At 40.4% G+C, this 21,487-nt stretch overlaps 1 protein-coding gene across 15 annotated transcripts in view; it reads left to right on the top strand.

Moving 5' to 3' along the window:
* The window catches only part of NCOR1 (nuclear receptor corepressor 1), a 114,902-nt gene that overhangs the window by 90,459 nt on the left and 2,956 nt on the right, over window positions 1-21,487 (top strand). For 7 of the 15 annotated variants that reach the window (XM_073315885.1, XM_073315883.1, XM_073315882.1 and 4 more), the window contains 18 exons: window positions 73-216; window positions 1,434-1,517; window positions 2,580-2,836; window positions 3,225-3,585; window positions 7,977-8,201; window positions 9,109-9,318; window positions 9,537-9,686; window positions 10,345-10,506; window positions 10,998-11,163; window positions 11,422-11,921; window positions 12,556-12,684; window positions 14,182-14,339; window positions 14,592-14,809; window positions 15,331-15,468; window positions 16,334-16,479; window positions 18,102-18,155; window positions 19,336-19,557; window positions 20,834-21,016. In XM_073315885.1, the coding sequence (XP_073171986.1) occupies window positions 73-216; window positions 1,434-1,517; window positions 2,580-2,836; window positions 3,225-3,585; window positions 7,977-8,201; window positions 9,109-9,318; window positions 9,537-9,686; window positions 10,345-10,506; window positions 10,998-11,163; window positions 11,422-11,921; window positions 12,556-12,684; window positions 14,182-14,339; window positions 14,592-14,809; window positions 15,331-15,468; window positions 16,334-16,479; window positions 18,102-18,155; window positions 19,336-19,557; window positions 20,834-21,016 (3,507 nt within the window). The remainder of the gene's footprint in view (window positions 1-72; window positions 217-1,433; window positions 1,518-2,579; window positions 2,837-3,224; window positions 3,586-7,976; window positions 8,202-9,108; window positions 9,319-9,536; window positions 9,687-10,344; window positions 10,507-10,997; window positions 11,164-11,421; window positions 11,922-12,555; window positions 12,685-14,181; window positions 14,340-14,591; window positions 14,810-15,330; window positions 15,469-16,333; window positions 16,480-18,101; window positions 18,156-19,335; window positions 19,558-20,833; window positions 21,017-21,487) is intronic. The other 8 variants (XM_073315879.1, XM_073315891.1, XM_073315890.1 and 5 more) reach the window with 5 other exon arrangements.

Raw genomic sequence — 21,487 nt, 5'->3', positions numbered from 1 at the left:
TCTACTGTGTAATTGATTGCTTGGTTATGTTATGTTCTCACCTTTTCCTTACTACACATCTGTATAATTTAGCAGCTATTAAGAACGTCCGAGAAGGAACCAGGAGTCCAAGGACTGCTCATGAAATCAGTTTAAAGAGAAGTTATGATACGATGGAAGGAAATATTAAACAAGGAATGTCAATGAGGGAGTCTCCAGTGTCTGCACCATTAGAGGGTAAGCACCTATTTTAAATATACTATGTGCCTTAATAACAAGTACATTGGGGTAGATCTAAATCAAGAGGATATTTATACAGTAAACTGGAAGAGAAAGGAGACTTAAAGATAGAAATCAAATCACTGTAACTTGATATTAACAGAGGTGTAAAAGCATTTTAGAGCTATTGTTATTGGCGAAGAGATAACTAGTAGCATAGAAGTAGCGGACTAGATAGTAGCAGCAATACAACAAATACTTCTTTGTATTACTTTGTTTTGCCTGACATCTATTAATTAAGACTTGTGCAGCTGCCAATATTTATATAACAGAGCATCACTGGATTTTTTTGGTTTGTTGCAAAATGACTGATTTCCTAAACCATGACCCAAGATAGTAATGGTGAAGTTGAACTGTAAGCCTTTAACTTTCCTGTGTGCCTTTTGGGAGTACAAGAGGCAAAGAAACGTTCCTCTAAGCACTGTAGAACCAAGTGGAAGAGACTCCCTCCTTACCAGTCACATGAACTCTTAGTTCCCTCTTCATTTAACCTGTAGGGAACATCTGAATACCTCTTAGTGAGATGGAGAAATGCAGTTCGGAGAGGATTACAGATTATATCCCAAAATATTTACTTGCTAGCTTTAACTTTCTGGTGTGTACTCCTGATTTCTTTGGAGTGGGAGAACCTAAGACTGGTACTGAATGCCAGTCTTATACCTCTCTGATCCACTTTTTCTCCACAGCCTATGCAGAATTGTGCTTTAGGGGGTCTTGATGTTTGAGTTAAATTTCTCTTTGGCTCTTCATTTCAGCTTCTTTTAGATGGTCCCCATGTTAAGTCATCTTTAAAGATAGAATGGGGGGTTTAACCAGTCATTGTTCTGCTTCACATGTCTCCTAAATGTTCTGCATCACCAAGTGAGGAGACTGGATTAGGGTGAGTGCAGGAAAAGCAACTACTACAGTTTGGAAAGCGTTACTCTTCTTTTTCCCCAAGACCAGTGTCTTGTATATGTTTAAATACTATAGTAATGGGGTGGGGCATATGCTTCCTTTAAATTTGTTAGGGCAGAGACTGTCTCTTAAGCTTGTACAGTGCCTAGCAGAATGGGGCTGGGGCCTCTAGTCACAACTGCAGTGCAGATAGTAAATTATGTCAGTAGCTAGGTAGGTAGCATGTACTTTATCATTCTTGTATTTAATTCTCTAACTCAACCAAATAACCTTTTTAGGGTTAATATGCCGTACACTGCCTAGGGGCAGCCCTCATGCAGAACTGAAGGAGAGGACTGTGCTGTCTGGCTCTATAATGCAAGGTAAAGTTTTCAGTAGTGTAGAGGCTGACATTAACTTATTGATCCTAGAAGTCTGACTTGCTGCACCCTACCTAGTTGCTGACAATGGTAGCCATGCAAAAGTTAAAACCTTTTAGTAGAGAGATGAGTGTTTTCCATGCATAAGCTTCCTGTTAGTTATTGATACATATTGTACATTAAGTTTTTGTGCAAGAATTGGTAGATGGGGAGCTATTTTACATGAGGAAATTTGTAAAATTGAAAGAAGTATATTTTAGCATTTTGCATCTTCAGGTGCCGAATAAAAATAACATAATCTTATAAGGAAGCATTTGAGGAGTGTGTTGCTGCCTTTGCTTTTAGCATATGAGAGCACGCCTGACCCATCCGGTGTCTTAAACCATTGCTTAGTACTGTTCCCTTATGGCTTTTAGTGGTAAAATTAGTTCATTAAAAAAAAAAAGTACTTCCTGCTTCTCTTTCTATATTGCAGTCTTCTCTGTTCTTTATGTTACACCAGGCATGGGCAAACTTTTTGGCCCGAGGGGCCACATCGGGGTTGCAAAACTGTATGGAGGGTCGGGTAGGGAAGGCTGTGCCTCCCCAAACAGCCTGGCCTCCACCCCCCTCCCACTTCCCGCCCCCCTCAGAGCCTCCAACCCCCCCCTGCTCCTTGTCCCCTGACCGATCCGACCCCTATCCACACCCCCGCCCCCTGACAGGCCCCCCGGGACTCCCACGCTTATCCAACTGCTCCCCGCCCTATTACCATGCCGCTCAGAGCAAAAAAACCTTGTAGCCCCACTGCCCGGCCGGAGCAGGGGGCCGGCACACAGGCGGCGCAGTGAGCTGAGGCTGCAGGGGAGGGGCCGGGGGCTAGCCTCCCCAGCCAGTAGCTCAAGGGCCAAGCAGGACGGTCCCATGGGCCGTAGTTTGCCCACCTCTGGGTTAGACCCATTTGTAGAGGGAGGTCAGAGTTCCAGTTTGTGATTGGTATTTGCAGTTTGCTAAATGTGCAAAACAATCTTTCAGTGGCCGTTAACATACTAAAGACTTGGTTAACTTATTTTCCTTCCACACAAGGTACACCAAGAGCAACAGCTGAGAGTTTTGAAGAAGGCCTGAAGTATCCTAAACAGATTAAGAGAGAGTCTCCTCCCATACGGACGTTTGAAGGAGCCATAACCAAGGGAAAGCCGTATGATGGAGTCACTACCATTAAAGAAATGGGCCGTTCCATCCACGAAATCCCAAGACAGGACCTTTTAAGCCAAGAAAGTCGCAAGACTCCTGAAATAGTACAAAGTGCAAGGCCAATTATGGAAGGCTCCATTTCTCAGGTAACAATGCAAACCAGGACTGGACTCTTACTGCTGCCTTGGTACTCAATGGTAATTCCATTCAGGGTATTTGTTGCATTTAAGAAATACATGTCTCATTAGCTGAAAACAGACAGTTATGTGTTTTTAATTAAGTTTGAAAGCATTTTCTCCATGTATTGGTAAAAACCTGGGAATTATGTATCATTTTGACAAGAGTGCTGGGCAGTTTGTATAAGATATAGCAAGTACTGTAGCTGTGTTCAACATCCAGTTGCATCAAATACCATGAAATTCATGTAAGTATGTAACACAAAAGATTAAAAACAAATTATAAGATGATCTCCTAGCATCAGTGGAAAGCTGATAGGATGACCTTGGCTGCTGATGGTCTTCTGCTCCTCTTTAGGGTACGCCCATAAAATATGAAAGCAACTCCGGCCAGTCTGCTATCAAACACAATGTAAAATCTTTAATCACTGGACCAAGTAAACTGCCCCGTGGAATGCCTCAGCTGGAAATGGTACCGGAAAATGTGAAGGCGGTAGAACGAGCAAAATATGAAGATGTAAAGACTGGGGAGGCTGTACGTTCCCGTCATACATCGGTGGTCAGTTCTGGCACCTCTGTCCTCAGGTCAACTCTTCATGAAACTCCCAAATCACAGTTGAGCCCTGGGATTTATGATGACACCAATGCAAGGAGGACTCCTGTGAACTATCAAAGCCCTATGTCCAGGAGTTCACCTATGATGAACAGAGTTACTGAAGGTATGTTATCCTTTCTTGCCCAGTATAAGCTGACCATTGAAAATCATAACAATTCTTAAAATGTCTTATTTCTGTAGATTGAGCACTGTTTGGGTAAAGCATACAAGGACATTTGCTTTTTTAAAAATAGGTTATTAAATTTATTTATAGAACACTTCACTCTGTTCTTAGGAACTGTCACAGTTCTGTTGGATTTGGTTTGCTAGCCATGAACAGGAGTGTTCTTAAAAAAAACCCAACATTAATTGAAATTAAATAATGAAAACCTTTCTGTTCACACTGGGTTTTGTAACCCTCCCACAGTGTTAATCTTGGGCTTCAACACCTTAGAATGTGCTTCATGTTTACTGTTCTTAGCAAGGTTGATATATGTGTACATTCACTACAGTAAAGGTTCAGTCTTTCCCTTAGTGATCTTTTTTGCTTTTATAATGCTGTTGATCCCAAGGAACTGAAAATGTCTCACTTGAACTTACCACCGCCCCTGTAAGGTAAGCATTATAGCTATTTTACAGAGGGTAAGATGAAACATAAAGTTGTTAGTGACTTGTCCACGACCACACAATAGATTTGTGATAAGGCAGGGAGTTAAAGCCACAGGAGTTCTGACTCCTAGGGTGAAATCCTAGCCCCATTGAAATCAATAGTAAAACTAATAACATCTTTAATTTTCCTGAGTGTAGTTGGACAAGGTTACATAAATAGATTATGTAATAACACTGATATGTCATGTACACTGCTTAATAGTTTAGTTGTTTTTTTTTTAAATATTACTTCACATACTCATTCTTACCAATGAGTTTTTTGGCAATTCCACAAAAGTAAGTTTTTAGGAGGAGTTTTGAAAGAGAGCTGGGGTCTGGAGAATAAGTACCAAAGAAAAAGCAAATCAGACTAGTATGGAAGGTACTTTTAAAACCGTGAAAGTTGTTTTGCTGCCTGTAAGATGTGGATCTCTGTTAGGCCATGGTTTACACTGCCTGGAAGACCACTTTTTCACCATTCTAGCAAAATCTTTTTAAGCACAGTTTAACAGAAAGCTGGCCATATTAGCCAGTGTCCTTGCCAGGTTGGTTGTCATAACCTATTTAGTGGTTTGTTTTGTAGTGTCACAAATTTTAAATGTCTTGTACTGTCTGCCAAGTAATGCTTAAGTAATAGAAAGCTATAGCCTGTAAGACACACTAACTTAATTATATTCACAAACATGGGACCCCAGCACAACTTGCAGCTCTTGTGTTTAAAAAAGAAAAGCTAGTAAAAGGTTATAGACTTGGAAATAACTTTGAAAAAGCCACTCTGCTCAAGAGTGGGTTTTTTATTGGCTGAAGTCAATTTGATAATCTGTGACCCCCTTTGCTTAAGAGAGAATTAAGGCCATTACCAGGCTCTCCATACAAAAGCTGTTTCTTTTCTAAGCTAAACACCTTGTCAGTTCTCATCTGCTTTACTGGTCAGGCATCAGAATAAAAGTAGTTTTGTAAAGATATCTTAGAACAGTTACATTTCTTCAAGCAGGGAGGGCTGAGATGCCCAGTCTTCAGCTAGGCAACTACTGTTAGTTTCTTCCACAATCATCTCATCATTGGAGAAATTGCATCCCCCAACATTCTCTGTTTCTGTCTCTCAGAATGCATTTCCTTGAGCAGGTCTTTAATATCACTGCTCTATGCATTCAGATTGTTCTTGATGATCTGATTCTGCCACAGTGCTTACAAGAACTTAGCCCAATAGGGAATAGCTGGAACTCACTTGTGCCATTCGTTACTTGGCCACACTCCTTGCTTGTTGTATCTGGGTCTCCCACTCTTCATGTCTTTTGTCTTTCATACTGTAAGCTCTAGAGGGCAAAGACTCTTGTGTCTGGAAAGCACCCAATATGTTTTGGGTGCTGTGTGTATGTTCATAATTAAAAAAAACAAGAGTACTTGTGACTAACAAATTTATTTGGGCATAAGCTTTCGTGGGCTAAAGCCCACTTCATCGGATGCATGCAGTGGAAAATACAGTAGGAAGGTATGTATATACACACAGAGAACCTGAAAAAATGGGTGTTGCCATACCAACTGTAATGAGACCAATCAATTAAGGTGGGCTATTATCGGCAGGAGAAAAAAACCTTTTGTAGTGATAATCAGGATGGCCCATTTCCAACAGTTGACGAGAAGGTGTGAGTAATAGTAGGGGGGAAAAATTAGCATGGGGAAATAGTTTTTACTTTGTGTAATGACCCATCCGCTCCCAGTTCTGGCCCAATTGCATAGGATGTTGTTTCTTCTTTTCAGGCATTTAACCATGAATTAATTCCAGGAAAAGTCAAAAAGCATCTTAACATACAAATTAGCCTAGTGTCTCTAAACCACACCTAATAGCCATTGCTCAATATATAATACAGAGGTCGCAGCTAAATAAAAAATTTGTTTAAAATAAACAAAACTTTAATTTGTTTTCAATAATTTACTTTTACAATCGGCGTTAAATATTTAGAAACACCGTCATGTAGTCTTCCCCAAAACTTAGAATCATAGAATATCAGGGTTGGAAGGGACCTCAGGAGGTCATCGAGTCCAACCCCCTGCTCAAAGCAGGACCAATCCCCAATTAAATCATCCCAGCTAGGGCTTTGTCAAGCCTGACCTTAAAAACTTCTAAGGAAGGAGATTCTACCACCTCCCTAGGTAACGCATTCCAGTGTTTCACCGCCCTCCTAGTTGAAAAAGTTTTTCCTAATATCCAACCTAAACCTCCCCCACTACAACTTGAGACCATTACTCCTTGTCCTGTCATCTTCTACCACTGAGAATAGTCTAGAACCATCCTCTTTGGAACCACCTCTCAGGTAGTTGAAAACAGCTATCAAATCCCCCCTCATTCTTCTCTTCTGCAGACTAAACAATCCCAGTTCCCTCAGCCTCTCCTCATAAGTCATGTGTTCCAGACCCCTAATCACTTTTGTTGCCCTTTGCTGGACTCTCTCCAATTTATCCACATCCTTCTTGTAGTGTGGGGCCCAAAACTGGACACAGTACTCCAGATGAGGCCTCACCAACTTGACATAGCTCTAAAATTATTGTAATTTTGGTAAAGGAATGCCTTTAGGATTACATATTTTAAAATACCTCTTTCAAATCATTAAGGATTTTTTAAAAAATCTTCAGGACTGCTGCTTTGTAGAAACAGGTTGAGCCATGTTAGATGTTTGGTGACATTTCTATGCGTATGTCACTAAATCAATCTGAGGTATATTCCATTTTGTTCCTAAAATACAAGGGGAGGGAGGGAATGGGTTTTGTCCAGTGGGAACATTTTCAAGCATCCAGTAGAGAATTTCAGTAGTGGAGGGTGTTAAAGAAAATTATTGATCTTTTGCGGGGGAGGGAGGGGAAAGAGGGAGAGGATACTATAACAGCACTACTTAATACCTTGGCACTTGGTAAGATAAGACTGATGTAAATCCAGTACAGTTTTATGTTACTCTGTCCTGTCTGAAAATCCCAACTTAGCTTTAGAATTGAATTTTTCAATTTTTCTACCATGGCTAAATTTTAAAATATTTATTCTTTTTGGCAAATTATTAGTCTCATTCTGTTTGGGACATATCACTTCTCTTCAATTAAAGTAAATGTTATGTTTCCTCAGAAGAAGTTTAGCTGTCTTTTCTTTTTGACATAGTTGAGCAATTTCACTGGCTTTTTTTCAAGTTTTCCTTTTTCAGGTTCCCAGAGCTATTCCCAGAAGGGCCTCAGATTATCAAAAAATACCACCACCACCATGCACACATCTGAAACAAAAAAAAAGGGCAATTATATCAAGTCGTTACATCAGCCCACCTGTGTTTGTTTTTGTCAAGACAGCTCATTCTTTCTATGTAAATTGAATTTTGGTGACTCTTAGGATGAGAGCCTGAGGCCTTTTGTTTATCTACAGGCATCAGACAGATCAGGACTATGCAGGGTGGACTGTTCAGCGTTCCACCTCTGTTCAAATTTCTACCACTAAACTTTCGCCCAAGGCAAACATACTTTTATAGAGGTAGGAGGTAATTCAGTCTCCACTCATACTTTATACTGGGTCACTTCAAAGGTGTTTCTTCAGGGAGTGTGGATTTTTTTTTGAATATGGACTGTTACTCACTTAAGGCACTAAAATATGTGGATGATTGAGCTGGTATGTTAATCTGAAATCTAATAGTGTCCTTCTGAATTAATTTAGTCACTAAATTCTGATTCCACAAATTGTTCTAGGTGTGTAAGGTGTGTTTTCTGACTGGTGTAGTATTGTGCAGGAGTCTGAAGTGTGTCAGTCGTGTCTGATCCCTTTTTGAGCTAATTAACATTTACAGCTTCACCAACTATTAGGAGTGTATTTCTTACAAGTGTTTTTTTTTCTAGCTGGAATATCTTCTGGGAAGCCTGCTAATCATGAAAGGAAAAGCACACTTACCCCAACGCAGAGAGAGAGCGTACCAGCGAAATCTCCAGTCCCAGGCGTTGATCCTGTAGTAACTCACAGTCCCTTTGACTCCCATCATAGAGGATCTACTCCAGAAGTCTACAGGAGCCATCTCCCCCCTCATTTAGATTCAGCCATGCAATTTCACAGGGCTCTGGATCCTGGTAAATGTGTTTTGTTTTTCCTTTCAGTACTGTGGTCTTCAGTAATATACAGAAAAGATTGTGTGTTAAAAGCAAAGGTCAGTGGAGCCACAATTAAAAAGTTATTTACTATGAGCTATACCTTCTGCCCAACACTTTACTAAGAGGCCTCTTCTATTTTTTTTAATCAAAATATTCTTAAAGTATTCCTAGGTTAATACTACCTATTCTCTCCATTAGAACAAAAGGATTTTCCCTTTCCATTTCAAAGATCTTATAGAAGAAGCTGTCAAATTATCTTTTGTGTTTATCATAAATGGGAGATGTTCAGAGGATATTTTAAAGTAAAGTATTTGTTAAAAGAATGGCAGGCATCCAAGAAAAACATATACCCTGGGGGATAAAACAAAAGCATGCTGAGGACCACCATCCTTCAGGGTTTTGTGAGAGAAACACTCTGTAATTCAGAGATTACCAGATTGTATGTTGTTTTGCCCTTAGAATCTACTCAGATGGTATTGAAAACAGGAAACTGATTTGTAACTCAAAGATCAATCCGCTTCCACTGATTATCTTTAATCCTGTATTTTTCCTTTCATTATCCTGTATTTCTCCTTATCCTGTGTGCATATTTCAGTGCTTCGCTTCTAAAGAACATTAGGATTTACATTCACAGTTTCCTCTAATGACTTTTTCCATAAAGCAGATTTCTTCAGTCTGGATTGCTTAACCTTTCCTAGCTTAAGTATGAGAACACATGTTTTCAGTGGAACATCGGCATTGAGAAGACTAGTTTTTGATTCTGTCAGAGCTGGCCCTGGAGGATTGGCAACACTTATTAAAGCTTAAGAAATATTTTAACTATAAATTCCAAACTCTTCCTCTGCTGCACACTAAACTTCCCTTTATTTCTTTTTCTCATCCTCAGCTGCTGCTGCATACCTGTTCCAAAGGCAGCTTTCACCTACCCCAGGTTACCCAAGTCAGTATCAGCTTTATGCAATGGAGAACACACGGCAGACAATCCTAAATGACTATATTACCTCACAGCAGATGCAAGTTAATTTACGTCCTGATGTAACCAGAGGACTATCTCCTAGAGAACAAACTTTAGCTCTCCCATATGCAGGAGCTCGAGGTATGTCTGCCTTCTCCAGGCTTTCTTTGGAATATGTTTTGGAGGGTGGAGTTTTATATATAAATGGGTGCATTTTAAAACTGGTCTCTGCATATGCAAAACAAAACTCTGTATAACACTAGTAGAAAGCCTAGATGCATATCTCCTTTTTTTTTTAAGTAGTTGTAAACTGTTGAGATTAGGGAGTATATCCTAATTCCATTATAACTTTTGAACAGGAATTATTGATCTGAACAATATGGCTCCCACTATCTTAGTCCCTCATCCAGGAGGAACAAGTACCCCTCCTATGGAGAGAATCACTTATATCCCTGGCACCCAGCTCACATTCCCGCCAAGGCCTTACAACCCTGCATCTATGTCACCAGGTAAAAATCCTGATTGTTCTGTATTATCCCTAATCCATTGACATTCTAGGATAGTGACCCTCTCTATCCACTAGTCACTGGATAAGTGTTTTGCTGCTGTTCAAATAGCTAACCCCCGTGCCATTCACTTTGGGTGATGGGAGAGATGATTGTTAACTTTATTGCTTCAGTAGCAGCCAGAGGTACCCAAGACAGGGTTGGGGCCCCATTGTGATAGGTTTTGTATTTATCTGCTGGAAGCCCTGAAGAAGAGAAAACAATTAGAAAAATAAAAAGTTTGGTGTTTTTGTTAAATACAGTGGGCCAAATTCTGTCATCTGATACATGAACCCATTAATTTCTGTTCGAGGGTGGAATTTGGCTCCTATTATCTGACGACTGGATAGCTCCTATCACTGTGTATTAAAGCAGTGGAGTGACTTGGGAAGGTTGTTTCCCAACCCCATCTCTCACAGTGAATTTTAGGGTTCAACCATCATAGTCCAGTGTATAATTATCAATGAAATCAAAGTGGTTTGGGGCATTCATAAATATTCTTTTCTGGCGTCAACTTGCATCAAGGGTGTGTCAAGTAATACACACTGCTGAGCTTTTCAGTGTTTGTCTTACGCTTTTCACTGCTGTTTTGAAGTTCTCCTATCTCCTGTGCATCTTATAGGACACCCTACGCATCTGGCTGCTTCTGCAGCTGCCAACGCTGAGAGGGAGCGGGAGAGGGAACGGGAGAAGGAGAGGGAGAGGGAACGTGAAAGGGAGCGGGAGAGGGAACGAGAGAGGGAGAGAATCGCTGCAGTTCCCACTGAGCACTACCTTCGGCCTGGTGAGTGTACATTGCCACATTTGGATCAGTCTTGTTTATACAAAATATAACTAATCAATTTCCACAACCACCATTAGCACTTCTGTTTTGACTTCTAAAAAATAAAAAACAGTGCTGTGTAACCTATTGTTAATATGATCTAAATGGGTAATTCCTAAGATGTGGAGGTTTTGCTGTAATTGACAGTGGTAGGTAGTATGTTCTTTTTATCTTTGTTCAGTTGTAATGATGTAGAATCTGAAGGATGGAATCAACCGAGGCAGTCCTGTTACAATTGGCCTTTCACTCAGTGCAGTGCAGATTGGAGGATGCTGTTCTTTAGAAAGCTTTAAATATGGTCTATGCCTGACAGCAGCATAGACATATGAAAAAGAGTGTGGAGGAGGCGATAGCATTATGATACTTGCTTATGCATTGTTATATACATACTTATTACACGTTATAACAGTCTATATTTTCCCCCACTCACTAACTTTCTCCACACACTTAAGGTACAGAGCAACCTGGTAGACCTGGCAGTCATGGATACGTTCGCTCACCTTCTCCTTCTGTTAGAACCCAAGAGAACATGCTGCAGCAAAGGCCCAGTATTTTCCAAGGAACCAATGGGACAAGTGTAATTACCCCTCTGGATCCTGCTGCTCAGCTACGCATCATGTACGTTTCTTAAACTCCTGTTACAAAGAAATACGTCCTGGGATTAAGCTCATTACTAAACTATTTACTTTGCATGAAAAATAGTAGAGACCAAAAGTACCACCATCTGTTAGGTCTTTGGCCTATGGGAAATGACTTAAGGGAAAGGTGTTAGCATCACAAAAGCTGTACTTTGTAGGAAGCCTGGAAGAGCCAGCTGAAATCATTTAATTGCTGTTGTATGATCTAATGCAAGTGATTTTTGATATTTGCTAACAGGCAGCTCACGCCTGGAGCCCCCTCCATAACTCCAGGGTTGCCTGCTTCCCGTTACAACACTGCTGCTGATGCCCTAGCTGCATTGGTGGATGCTGCAGCCTCTGCTCCTCAGATGGAAGTTGTCAAAGCAAAAGAGCATAAGCATGAAGGAACCAGAATAGAAGAGAACATGGGGCGCAGGTCAACGGTGGTTAGTGAACAGCAGCAACAGATGGAGCAGAAAACACTGGAAGCAGAAAAGAGGTCTGTTCAGTGCCCGTACACGTCAGCAGCTTTTTCCAGTGGCAAGTCCCAGGGTCCGTCTTCATCGGTAGTTTATTCAGAGGCTGGTAAAGACAAAGGGCCTCCTCCTAAATCCCGGTATGAGGAAGAGTTAAGGACTCGTGGGAAGACCACCATTACTGCTGCTAACTTCATAGATGTGATCATCACTCGGCAGATTGCTTCGGACAAGGATGCACGGGATCGGGGCTCACAGAGTTCAGATTCTTCTAGCAGTTGTACGTGTCTTCACTCTTAATTACTATTCCCTCATGTGCTCTTTTCATTTCACTTACTACATTGGCCATAAAGAACATGGCACATCTGAATGGATTTGTTTTATCCTGTTGCTACTAATGGAGTGCAGGCCCTGTACTATCTTCCCTTTTATATAACTGACAGCTGCTTGACGTGAAATAAAACAATACTCATTTATACAATGCTGTTAGCTATGCATACCACTTTACAGCCAAACACAGTTTTTCCTAAGAATCTTGTGATGCTCAGTACAAAACTCATTATCACCTGTATAGTGAACGTTCAATGTTTATGCTTATGGAAGTCTTAGATGTAGAAGGGAATGGCTATCTTGAATCACAGAAAAACAAAACTAACCACACTACAGATCACAAGATACTTCCTAAAAATAGTAGCTTTCTGTTTGTAGTAGTAAATGCATTATGAAAATGAGGAGGAAATGCTTATTTAAATGCTCTAATAGATCTGTCCCAGTCATGAAAATAAAATAGATTCCATACATTACAATTTTTAGCAAGATTTATTGGCTCTTAATATTAACTCTTAATATTAAGGTTTCACACTTCCACAAATTTGCATTTTATTTAAAAACATCTCTGCTGTTTGAACTCATAGTATCTTCCCACCGATATGAAGCACCTGGAGATGCCATTGAGGTGATTAGCCCTGCAAATTCACCTGTACCTCCCCAAGAAAAACTACAACCCTATCAACAAGAGGCACCCAAACCAAGCCAGGCAGAAAGTAAGTCTGTTTCTTTGTAGATAAAGAAATTATGTCCAAGTATCTTAAATATATATTCCCTTTTGAACAGTTGCTATGAACTCATACACTTACGTATATAAAGTACATTAGCAGCCTTTAAGTTGCAACTAAAAACACTCTTAGAATCATAGAATATCAGGGTTGGAAGGGACCCCAGAAGGTCATCTAGTCCAACCCCCTGCTCAAAGCAGGACCAATTCCCAGTTAAATCATCCCAGCCAGGGCTTTGTCAAACCTGACCTTAAAAACCTCTAAGGAAGGAGATTCTACCACCTCCCTAGGTAACGCATTCCAGTGTTTCACCACCCTCTTAGTGAAAAAGTTTTTCCTAATATCCAATCTAAACCTCCCCCACTGCAACTTGAGACCATTACTCCTCGTTCTGTCATCTGCTACCATTGAGAACAGTCTAGAGCCATCCTCTTTGGAACCCCCTTTCAGGTAGTTGAAAGCAGCTATCAAATCCCCCTTCATTCTTCTCTTCTGCAGGCTAAACAATCCCAGCTCCCTCAGCCTCTCCTCATAACTCTTGAATCTTCAGAAGCTTTTCTAGAGCATATACTTAATTGTGATCTGTGAAAAGTAGGGAAATTTGATTAAATGTATTGAAAATGCAATGATACTTAGCACTCATCAGTTATACCTCCCTACACCTAGGAGGTTGGGTGCATTATTCGCATTTTGCATGTGGAGAAAATGAGATAAATAGGCTGACTTGATCAGACCCTACAACTAGTCTGAGGCGGAGCCAGGATGAGAATTTGAGAATTCCTGATTTCTAGACCTGTGTTTTTCAGTCTCTAGTCTGCGAACACCTGGAGGTCTGCAGACTATGTCTTAGGGGTCCGTGAAAGGTTGTCATTACCATAGAACAGTGGTTTTCAAGCTGTGCTCCATGGACCCCTGGGGGTCCGCAGACTATGTGTAAGATTTCCAGAGAGGTCTGCGCCTCCATCTGAAATTTTTTAGGGGACTGCAAATGAAAAAAGGTTGAACACCACTGCACTCAACTGTGCTGCTTTTTATTGTCATATGCTCTGATTTAGAATTAACTGAAAAAATGCTCTGTTATAAAAAAATAATTAAAATCTCACTGTATTGGTTGTTGGTGCACACACTTACATTTTGGTGAAAGAGACTGAGGTGCAAGTTACGTCAGCTCAGTTTGCTGTCAAAGAAGTACGGTGAAATTAAATCAGTCCAAAAATATGGATGCAGTGCTGTTGTAGACTAGTACTTAACTTTCTGTTGCCTGTTTGAATCAAATGGTCTAAATCAGAGGTTCTCAACCCGTGGGCCGCTATATTGTGTGGATGCGTCCCACTGGTCTAAATACTAAGGAAAGAAAGCTGTATTAGACAAGCTACTTAAAATTTCATGCAGAAATGTTTCATATATCTACTTATATTCAAAAAACTCTCAAAGCTTAAACTTCAGAAATGTCTTATTAGAGTGATATGCTTTTTTGGAAACTAGGTGATCCCAACAGGCAGTATGAAGGTCCAGTTCACCGATATAGGACACAACAGGAATCTCCTTCTCCCCAGCAGCCTCCACTGCCTTCCTCTCAGGCAGAAGGGATCGGACATGTACCTAGGACCCATCGTCTGATCACACTTGCTGACCATATCTGTGTAGGTTAATTTTGCAAGTAACTTTGGGATTGATTTTATATTTTCAAAACATTGAAATGCTACATTTTATTTGAGAGTTATAATAGGTTACGATATTGGTAGTGAAACCATGGCATGTTACATATCACATGACTGAAGTTCAGATTGTATCGTGTTTGGTGTGTGTGATGCCAGTTGCATTTGTTCCTAAAATGAGAGAATGTAGGCCAGATTTTTGACCACTCTTTTTGTTTGTTTTTTGCCCCCAAACAGCAAATTATTACACAAGACTTTGCTAGAAACCAAGCAGCCTCACAGGCATCCCTGCAGCCTCCGACTAGTACATTCCAGAACTCGGCCCCTGCTTCAGCTTCTACCCCTACTCGGGCAAAGGCTTCAAACCGCTACAGCCCCGAGTCACAGTCTGTTCACCATCAACGGCCAAGTGCCAGAGTGTCTCCTGAAAATCTCTCTGACAAATCCAGAGCAAGGTGAAGTGGTGGCTTTTTTGGTTTAACTGTAAATTCAACCAATGCCTGTATAAGTAGCCAATAAAAATTAACGGTGGATTAGGCTTAATTGATTTGAAGTAGGTTTATCCTTCAGCCTTTCTTAGCTGTCCAAAGGCAACTTAAATTTTTGGTCTACTTTCTTCAACAAATTGAAGGAATATATGGCTTAACTTTCTAACAGTGTAGTAAGGAAAATGATAAATACTGACTGGTGCTGCATTGTAGATTATAGCCATCTCCACATTTATACTAGATTTATCTGCACTTGATCTCCAAGCTTTGAGGGAAGGAAGATACATAAATACGTAGCGCTCATAGAAATTAATAATTTATGTGGATAGTCTGAAGTCTTGTTTCTGTAATATCTTTTATCCCAAGGGATACCATAGACTTAGATGATATATAAGCAATATAGTCTCGATCATTGGTTACTGGAGTTTGTTTTTAACTGTGCTGGTTACACATTTGAAGAGTACCTCTTTTTTGTATTAAAAATTTAGACCTGGGAAGTCCCCAGAGAGAAGTCATGTCTCTTCAGAACCCTATGAGCCAATCTCACCGCCTCAGGTCCCAGTTGTACATGAGAAACAAGACAATATTATATTGCTTTCCCAAAGAACTGAGCCTGCTGAACAAAGGTATGTCTAAAAACTGAACTTACTATATCTTAACTTGTATCTCTGAGTGGTCAGCAGCAGCTCTAATCTCTGAAGTGAGGCAGTATTGTCTAATGGCAAGAGCAGTGTAGTAGGAGTCAAGACTCATAAATTCTGTTCCTGATTCTGCTACTGTGGGCAAATCATTTAGCCACTCTCTGTCTACCCTGTTTGCAGATGGGTGTGTACCTACCTACTTCCCAGAGATGTTGAAATTCACTATGTAAAGCGCTTGGAGAGGCATGGGTGAAAGACTCCATATGTGCAAACCACCTATCATAATACAATCTTTGGGTTTCTCATTGCAACTAATGTGCTTTAAAAGAATCAACTGGTTTAGGCCCCAGAGTGATGAAAATTGAATCTCCTCTTAACTTTCAGAGGCAATATGGTTGAGTGGCTAAGGCACAGGACTAAGAGTCAGGAGCCTTGGGTTCTGTTCCTGACTCTGGCACTGACCTTGTGCGTGTCACTTAACCACTTCATGCTTCAGATTCTCTGTATAATAGAAATATTGATACTTACCTCCATTGTCAATTGCTTTAAGATATACCAATCAAATGCATTGAGGTGGTGGTAGTGATTATGCTTGGCAAGTCATCAGTCTGGCACTCACTTGGGCAAAGTTTGGGTGACCCTAAGGTAATGGAGACAATAGTTGAGTGTATAGATCTAGTTGAGTTGAGTGTATAGATCTATTCTGCATAAAATTACTTATGGGGGGTTATAAAATATGTTGAATTTGGGCCCCTGGTGTAAACTCATGCCAGAGTTTAGAAGTGATGGGAAGGTTTTTAAAGCAATGCATGTTGATGTGTAGTTCATCTTTGACACATGTTGGTCTCAGCAGGACTGACTCTCGCTCTCCGGGGAGTATAAGTTACCTGCCTTCATTTTTCACCAAGCTTGAAAACACCTCTCCAATGGTGAAGTCCAAGAAACAGGAGATATTTCGTAAGTTGAACTCCTCTGGTGGAAGTGACTCTGACATGGGTAAGTGGGACTTCACTTTCTCATTGCCTTTTCTAACATAGTGTATCTTTGGATGGCAATAATGCAAAGCCTAACCCAGTCTTGTTTCAAATACACTTTTTTTTTTATTTAATGTTATGTTTAAAAAAATTACTACCAAACACTTGAAGTTTTGCCATATATATGTATTGCTCTCGTATTTATGTATGTAGGAGTTTATTTTACAATTACAAGGTTAATATTTGGTTTGAGAGAGGAAAACATATTCTGTAAACTAAGGGCAAGCGTTTTATTTTGGAGCCACAAAACATTGGGCAAAAACCTGCACTCTTATCAATGTATGATTTATTGGGTTTTCCATTTGATGTATAAGATATGTAAACATAAGCTTCCTTACATGTATTCTACTGAAGAGGTGTCATGCTGCCAGAGGGCTTCAAAGACTCCTTTTTGTTGTTGTTTGCTCTTGTAATTATGGGTGTCAGTACGATAACCTCTAAATCACAAATAAGTTGTATATAGTTTAGGAAACAGATATCAACACGGTGAAACATGCTATTAACACCATGTTGTACTTCCCTGAATGAACGTATTCCAGCAAAATGGGGATTTCAGTTAGCCGTAAAGAGAATTTAATTTGGCTCCTAACCTCTTAATGCTCGTGATTAGAGCACATCTGTTTGCTAAAAGTGGAATATGTTGCAGTGAGCAAGAGGATAATTTCTGTTTCACAGAAATCTACCTCGTTGTTTTGGAATATCTTATAAATGTTGCTTTTCTTAAAACTGATGTAAAAGCAAGGACACCCAAATTCACAAAAATCTCTTATTTACATAAGTAGGGTCAGTGATGCTGGCATTATTTGTGGTGTTAGACCCATGTCAAGCCAATGTTGTCTCATTCTGTGAGAACATTAAGTACCAGGAATGTGTAAATAAGTGTGGTAAACATTGTCATTGTCTTTTAATAGTCCCAGCTGGGCATGTGTGATAGATCCTGCTTTGGTGCATTTCAGCTAAACTTTCATCTGGACTTTTAGAACGCAAATATAGTGTCCACCCCTGTCATTAGCTGATTATCTGTTCGCTACATGTCAGTATCAGGTCAATCTGCCATTGCAGATCAGTAAAGATATTACATAATGTTGGTGTTATAAATCCAATAATTTTGAATTAATTTTTTCCAGCCATTTCAAAGTAGTTCTAAATGGTCATAAGTAAATACATATGTGGTATCAAAATTCATATGATACATTCACCAAAATGTGTATTCAACCAGGGAAATAAACATAGCCGCTTTAAAAAAAAAAAAAAAAAAAAAAAAAAGGCAAAAACATTTTAAAGACCTCTGAGACCAGGAAAACCTTCAAGGGTCTGAAAGAGTATTTTTAAGGGAAAGCTAACAGACAGATTGTCTGAGATTGTGTTTCTGGACCAACATTAAAGATGAACCTCTACACATAGTTTTACTTTACTGAGCAACCTGTGATGCACATTCACAGCACTAAAACCCAAAGGTGAAGTGAAAGCAGATAAAATTGCAGATTAATGAGAGAAGACTCTTCAAATACACACACACATCAGTACACGTGTAGTGCTTACCAGTAATATAAAACAAACTTTAATGTTGTGTTTTAATTGCAGCAACTGCTCAGCCAGGAACTGAAATATTTAATTTGCCAGCAGTCACTACCTCAGGTAAATCTTCCTGAAACGTATCTTGTAACAGAATTTGCTGAGTGTAATACTTTTTAATAGGCGCATTGGGAAACTCCGAAATAAGAAGGGGTGGGGTGCGCGAATGCAGAAATAAGCCAGTAGAGCCCTAAATGTGGAAATTCCGGTTTCAGTAGACTAAGGAAAAGCAAAATGAATATAAAAGGAAATTTGAATGTATGTCTAAAGTGCAATTTAAGGCAGAAATTTAATTTGTACTATAGTTTGGCTTGTAATTTTCTTGCACTGATGTTATAATCGTGCAAATATCTTTTCCTTAGCATCTCATTTAAACAAAATTGTGAACACTTGCAACAGAGTTCTCTACTAAAACAGTTCATAGCTAAATTTATTTTCTGAATTATCATAAACTTTTTAAATAGAAGGAAGAAACTTTGCTGCTATTAAAGTATTTGCTGTATTTACATTAAGTTCGGGTAACTTCACATCAAGTAAGAAATTGTCCTAAAGTACTCCTCGTTCATTAGTAACTATTAAACACTTCCAGTCGCCTGCCTAATCACTGTGTAGTTCATAACTTGTCACTTCTAGAGGCAATCAGAGGTAGTAATCCAAGCTGTGCCACAAACTCCCTCTCTGACTTCGGGCAAATCACCCTACCACTCTACCTCCGTTTCCCTATCTTTAAAATAATGATTTCCTTTGATGAGGGGGGAGAGGTTGTGAAGATCAATATTTGCCCAGTGTTCTTTATTTAGTATTTCACTTGTAAAATAATTGTCGCAACATAGAATTTGTATGTTTCATCATGAGAGAAATCCTGTTTTCTGGGTCTCCTCCTTTTATGACCAACATATTTTAATGATTGTCAGTTTGATTAATATTCTGTCAGAATTGGCATCCTTAACTGCCTTGGCTCTTAATTTTTAATACACATGTAAGTATCTTGTCCTCGTCCAAAGGGCAGTCTGACATAATTAACATGGCTCTTTAATTTTGGTGCTGGCATGTCTAAATTGTAGCCATTGTGAGCTGCTTGGTGCATGAAGCTTTGCATAAACTGCTCATCTTTGTTTTTTGTTTTTTTTCTTCTTCCTTTGTCCCTTTAAAATCTTCTCCCTTGTCACTTTGTTATAATTCTTTTGAGGTGTATTTTGTCGTCCCCTCCCATCCTTCCCCTCACAATTTCTTCTTCTCCCAGGTGCAGTCAGTTCTAGGGGTCATTCCTTCGCAGATCCTGCCAGTAATCTGGGTCTGGAAGACATTATTAGGAAGGCACTGATGGGCAACTTTGATGACAAAGGGGAGGATCATGGAGTTGTAATGTCCCAGCCTATGGGGATAGCACCTGGTAGTTCCAACCCTGCAGTCTCAGCTAATAGCGAGGCCCGTAGAGAGGAAGCTAATCCATCACCCAATTCAGGTGAGAAATCATCTTACAGGTCCTCAGAATTGCAAGGCCTTGAGACGGGTAGTAATTGTGGGGTGTAATTGAAGTAGTTAAGAGAGCTTGAAATCATGAAAACTGAGAAATCCATGCTCCCTGACAGTGCTATAGAGGCGACATGTTCACCCCTTGGGTTGGGGACAGGTGCCTCATTCTTCAGCGGTGTCCCCTCCAGTTCAAAGAAGCAGTGCTGGTACTCCAGAGTCTTAGCCAGTGTTTCCTTTAATGAAAACATGGGGACTATGATAGGCAAGGATGGAATGGGTGGGGTGGTGCACCTGCATAGCATTGTGGTATAGAAAGATGCCTACCTGGAACAGCACCTCTAAAGAGTGTACACAAACCTTTGCAAAATGGCTGACTAATGCATGGTAACTGTAGCTAGCATTAGGTGAAAGTAACCTGTCTCTTCAAAACAAAGGAAATGCATTACATGGCCTCTCCACTGAAGAATTAACCCTTTGGTGATAGGAGTGTGGATTTCTAGAGCCCTGTGCAGATACAAAATGTATATCCAGAGATATAAATCTGTATCCACAGAGCTGCAGGTCTCTATCGGGAACCGTAACAGCAGCAGCATGTTGGGCCACCAGTCCCAGGAGTCAGCGTCCTGTGCTGGCAGCTCCTCTGGTGTGGCTGTACCATCCACAGCCCCGCCCGCTGAGACGAGCACCAGGCTCACCGGCAGCTGTCCCTGGTTGCGCTAGTGCGTGCAAGCGGCTTGCACACTCCCAGACAGGAGTCCCTTCCATGCAGCAGTCTGCAGAACCTGTCTGGGAGCATGCGAGCCACTTGTACACACTAGTGTGACCAGGGACAGCTGCCAGTGAGCCTGGTGCTCACCTCAGCGGGCAGAGCTGGGGGCAGTAGAGCCACGCCAGAGGACCTGCCAGCACGGGGGGCCGGCTTCTGGGAGCGGCGGCCTGATATACTGCTGCTTTCGTTGCTGCGGTTCCTGGTAAAGACCTGCAGCTCTGCAGATACCTTTTTATATCCATGGATATAAATTTTGTATCCACGCAGGGCTCTGGGGATTTCTCAGCAATGGTGCATGAACAGCAAACAGAAGCTATAGGCTGCTACCACCGGAGGGTTAAAGGTAACTCTCCAAGTGAAGAAATCCAGATTTGATTTGCTGTAATTAATCTCTTTATACAACTTAGCTTGCTATATGGCAGTTTGGTTATAAATTTATTATTGAGTCTAAATTGTATTTTTGTAATAATCTATTTACTGTGACTTCCATTTTCAGGAGGGGGAGTTGGCAAGCAGAAGTTAATTGGCAAGTCTAATAGTAGGAAGTCTAAATCTCCTATTCCTGGGCAGGGATACTTAGGAACTGAAAGACCTTCCTCTGTCTCATCTGTACATTCAGAAGGAGATTACCACAGGCAGACTCCAGTGTGGGCCTGGGAAGACAGGCCTTCTTCAACAGGTGAGAAATGTTGCCAGAAATACTACTAAAAAATAAGAGAACTAGAACTGGAATCGTATGGTAAGGTTAGATGTGGAAAGACCCATTTTAAGTGTATGGACCACTTAAAATGGATCACAGTATCCAGATTCATTAAACAGGGATCTTTTTGAATCAGATACGTGCAGAGTAGCAAACCATCTCTTTACAAGGGAAGAGAATGTTCTACCAGGCATTTTTAACACCAAAGTAGATCATTCACACCACAAGTGGTTTAATTAGTCCTCTCAAAAATTGTAATATTCTTTATCAGCAGCTGAGTCACCTGAGATGAGTGAAATTATTTTTTAACTTAGGAAGTATTTTTTTTCTGTTTTCAATCTGATCCTTGCAACTAACTCTTCACTGTACAGTGAGAGGCATCAGTGTTTTGGGGAAATTTTTGATCCACAGAGCTTGAAGGATCACTCTAATCCCTGAAACTGAAACCCA

This window comes from Lepidochelys kempii, chromosome 17 (genome assembly GCF_965140265.1).
Source record: "Lepidochelys kempii isolate rLepKem1 chromosome 17, rLepKem1.hap2, whole genome shotgun sequence".
Classification (NCBI taxonomy): Eukaryota; Metazoa; Chordata; order Testudines; family Cheloniidae; genus Lepidochelys; species Lepidochelys kempii.
The sequence above is the reverse complement of the archived record's forward strand: the minus strand, read 5'-3'. Positions and strand labels throughout refer to the sequence as shown.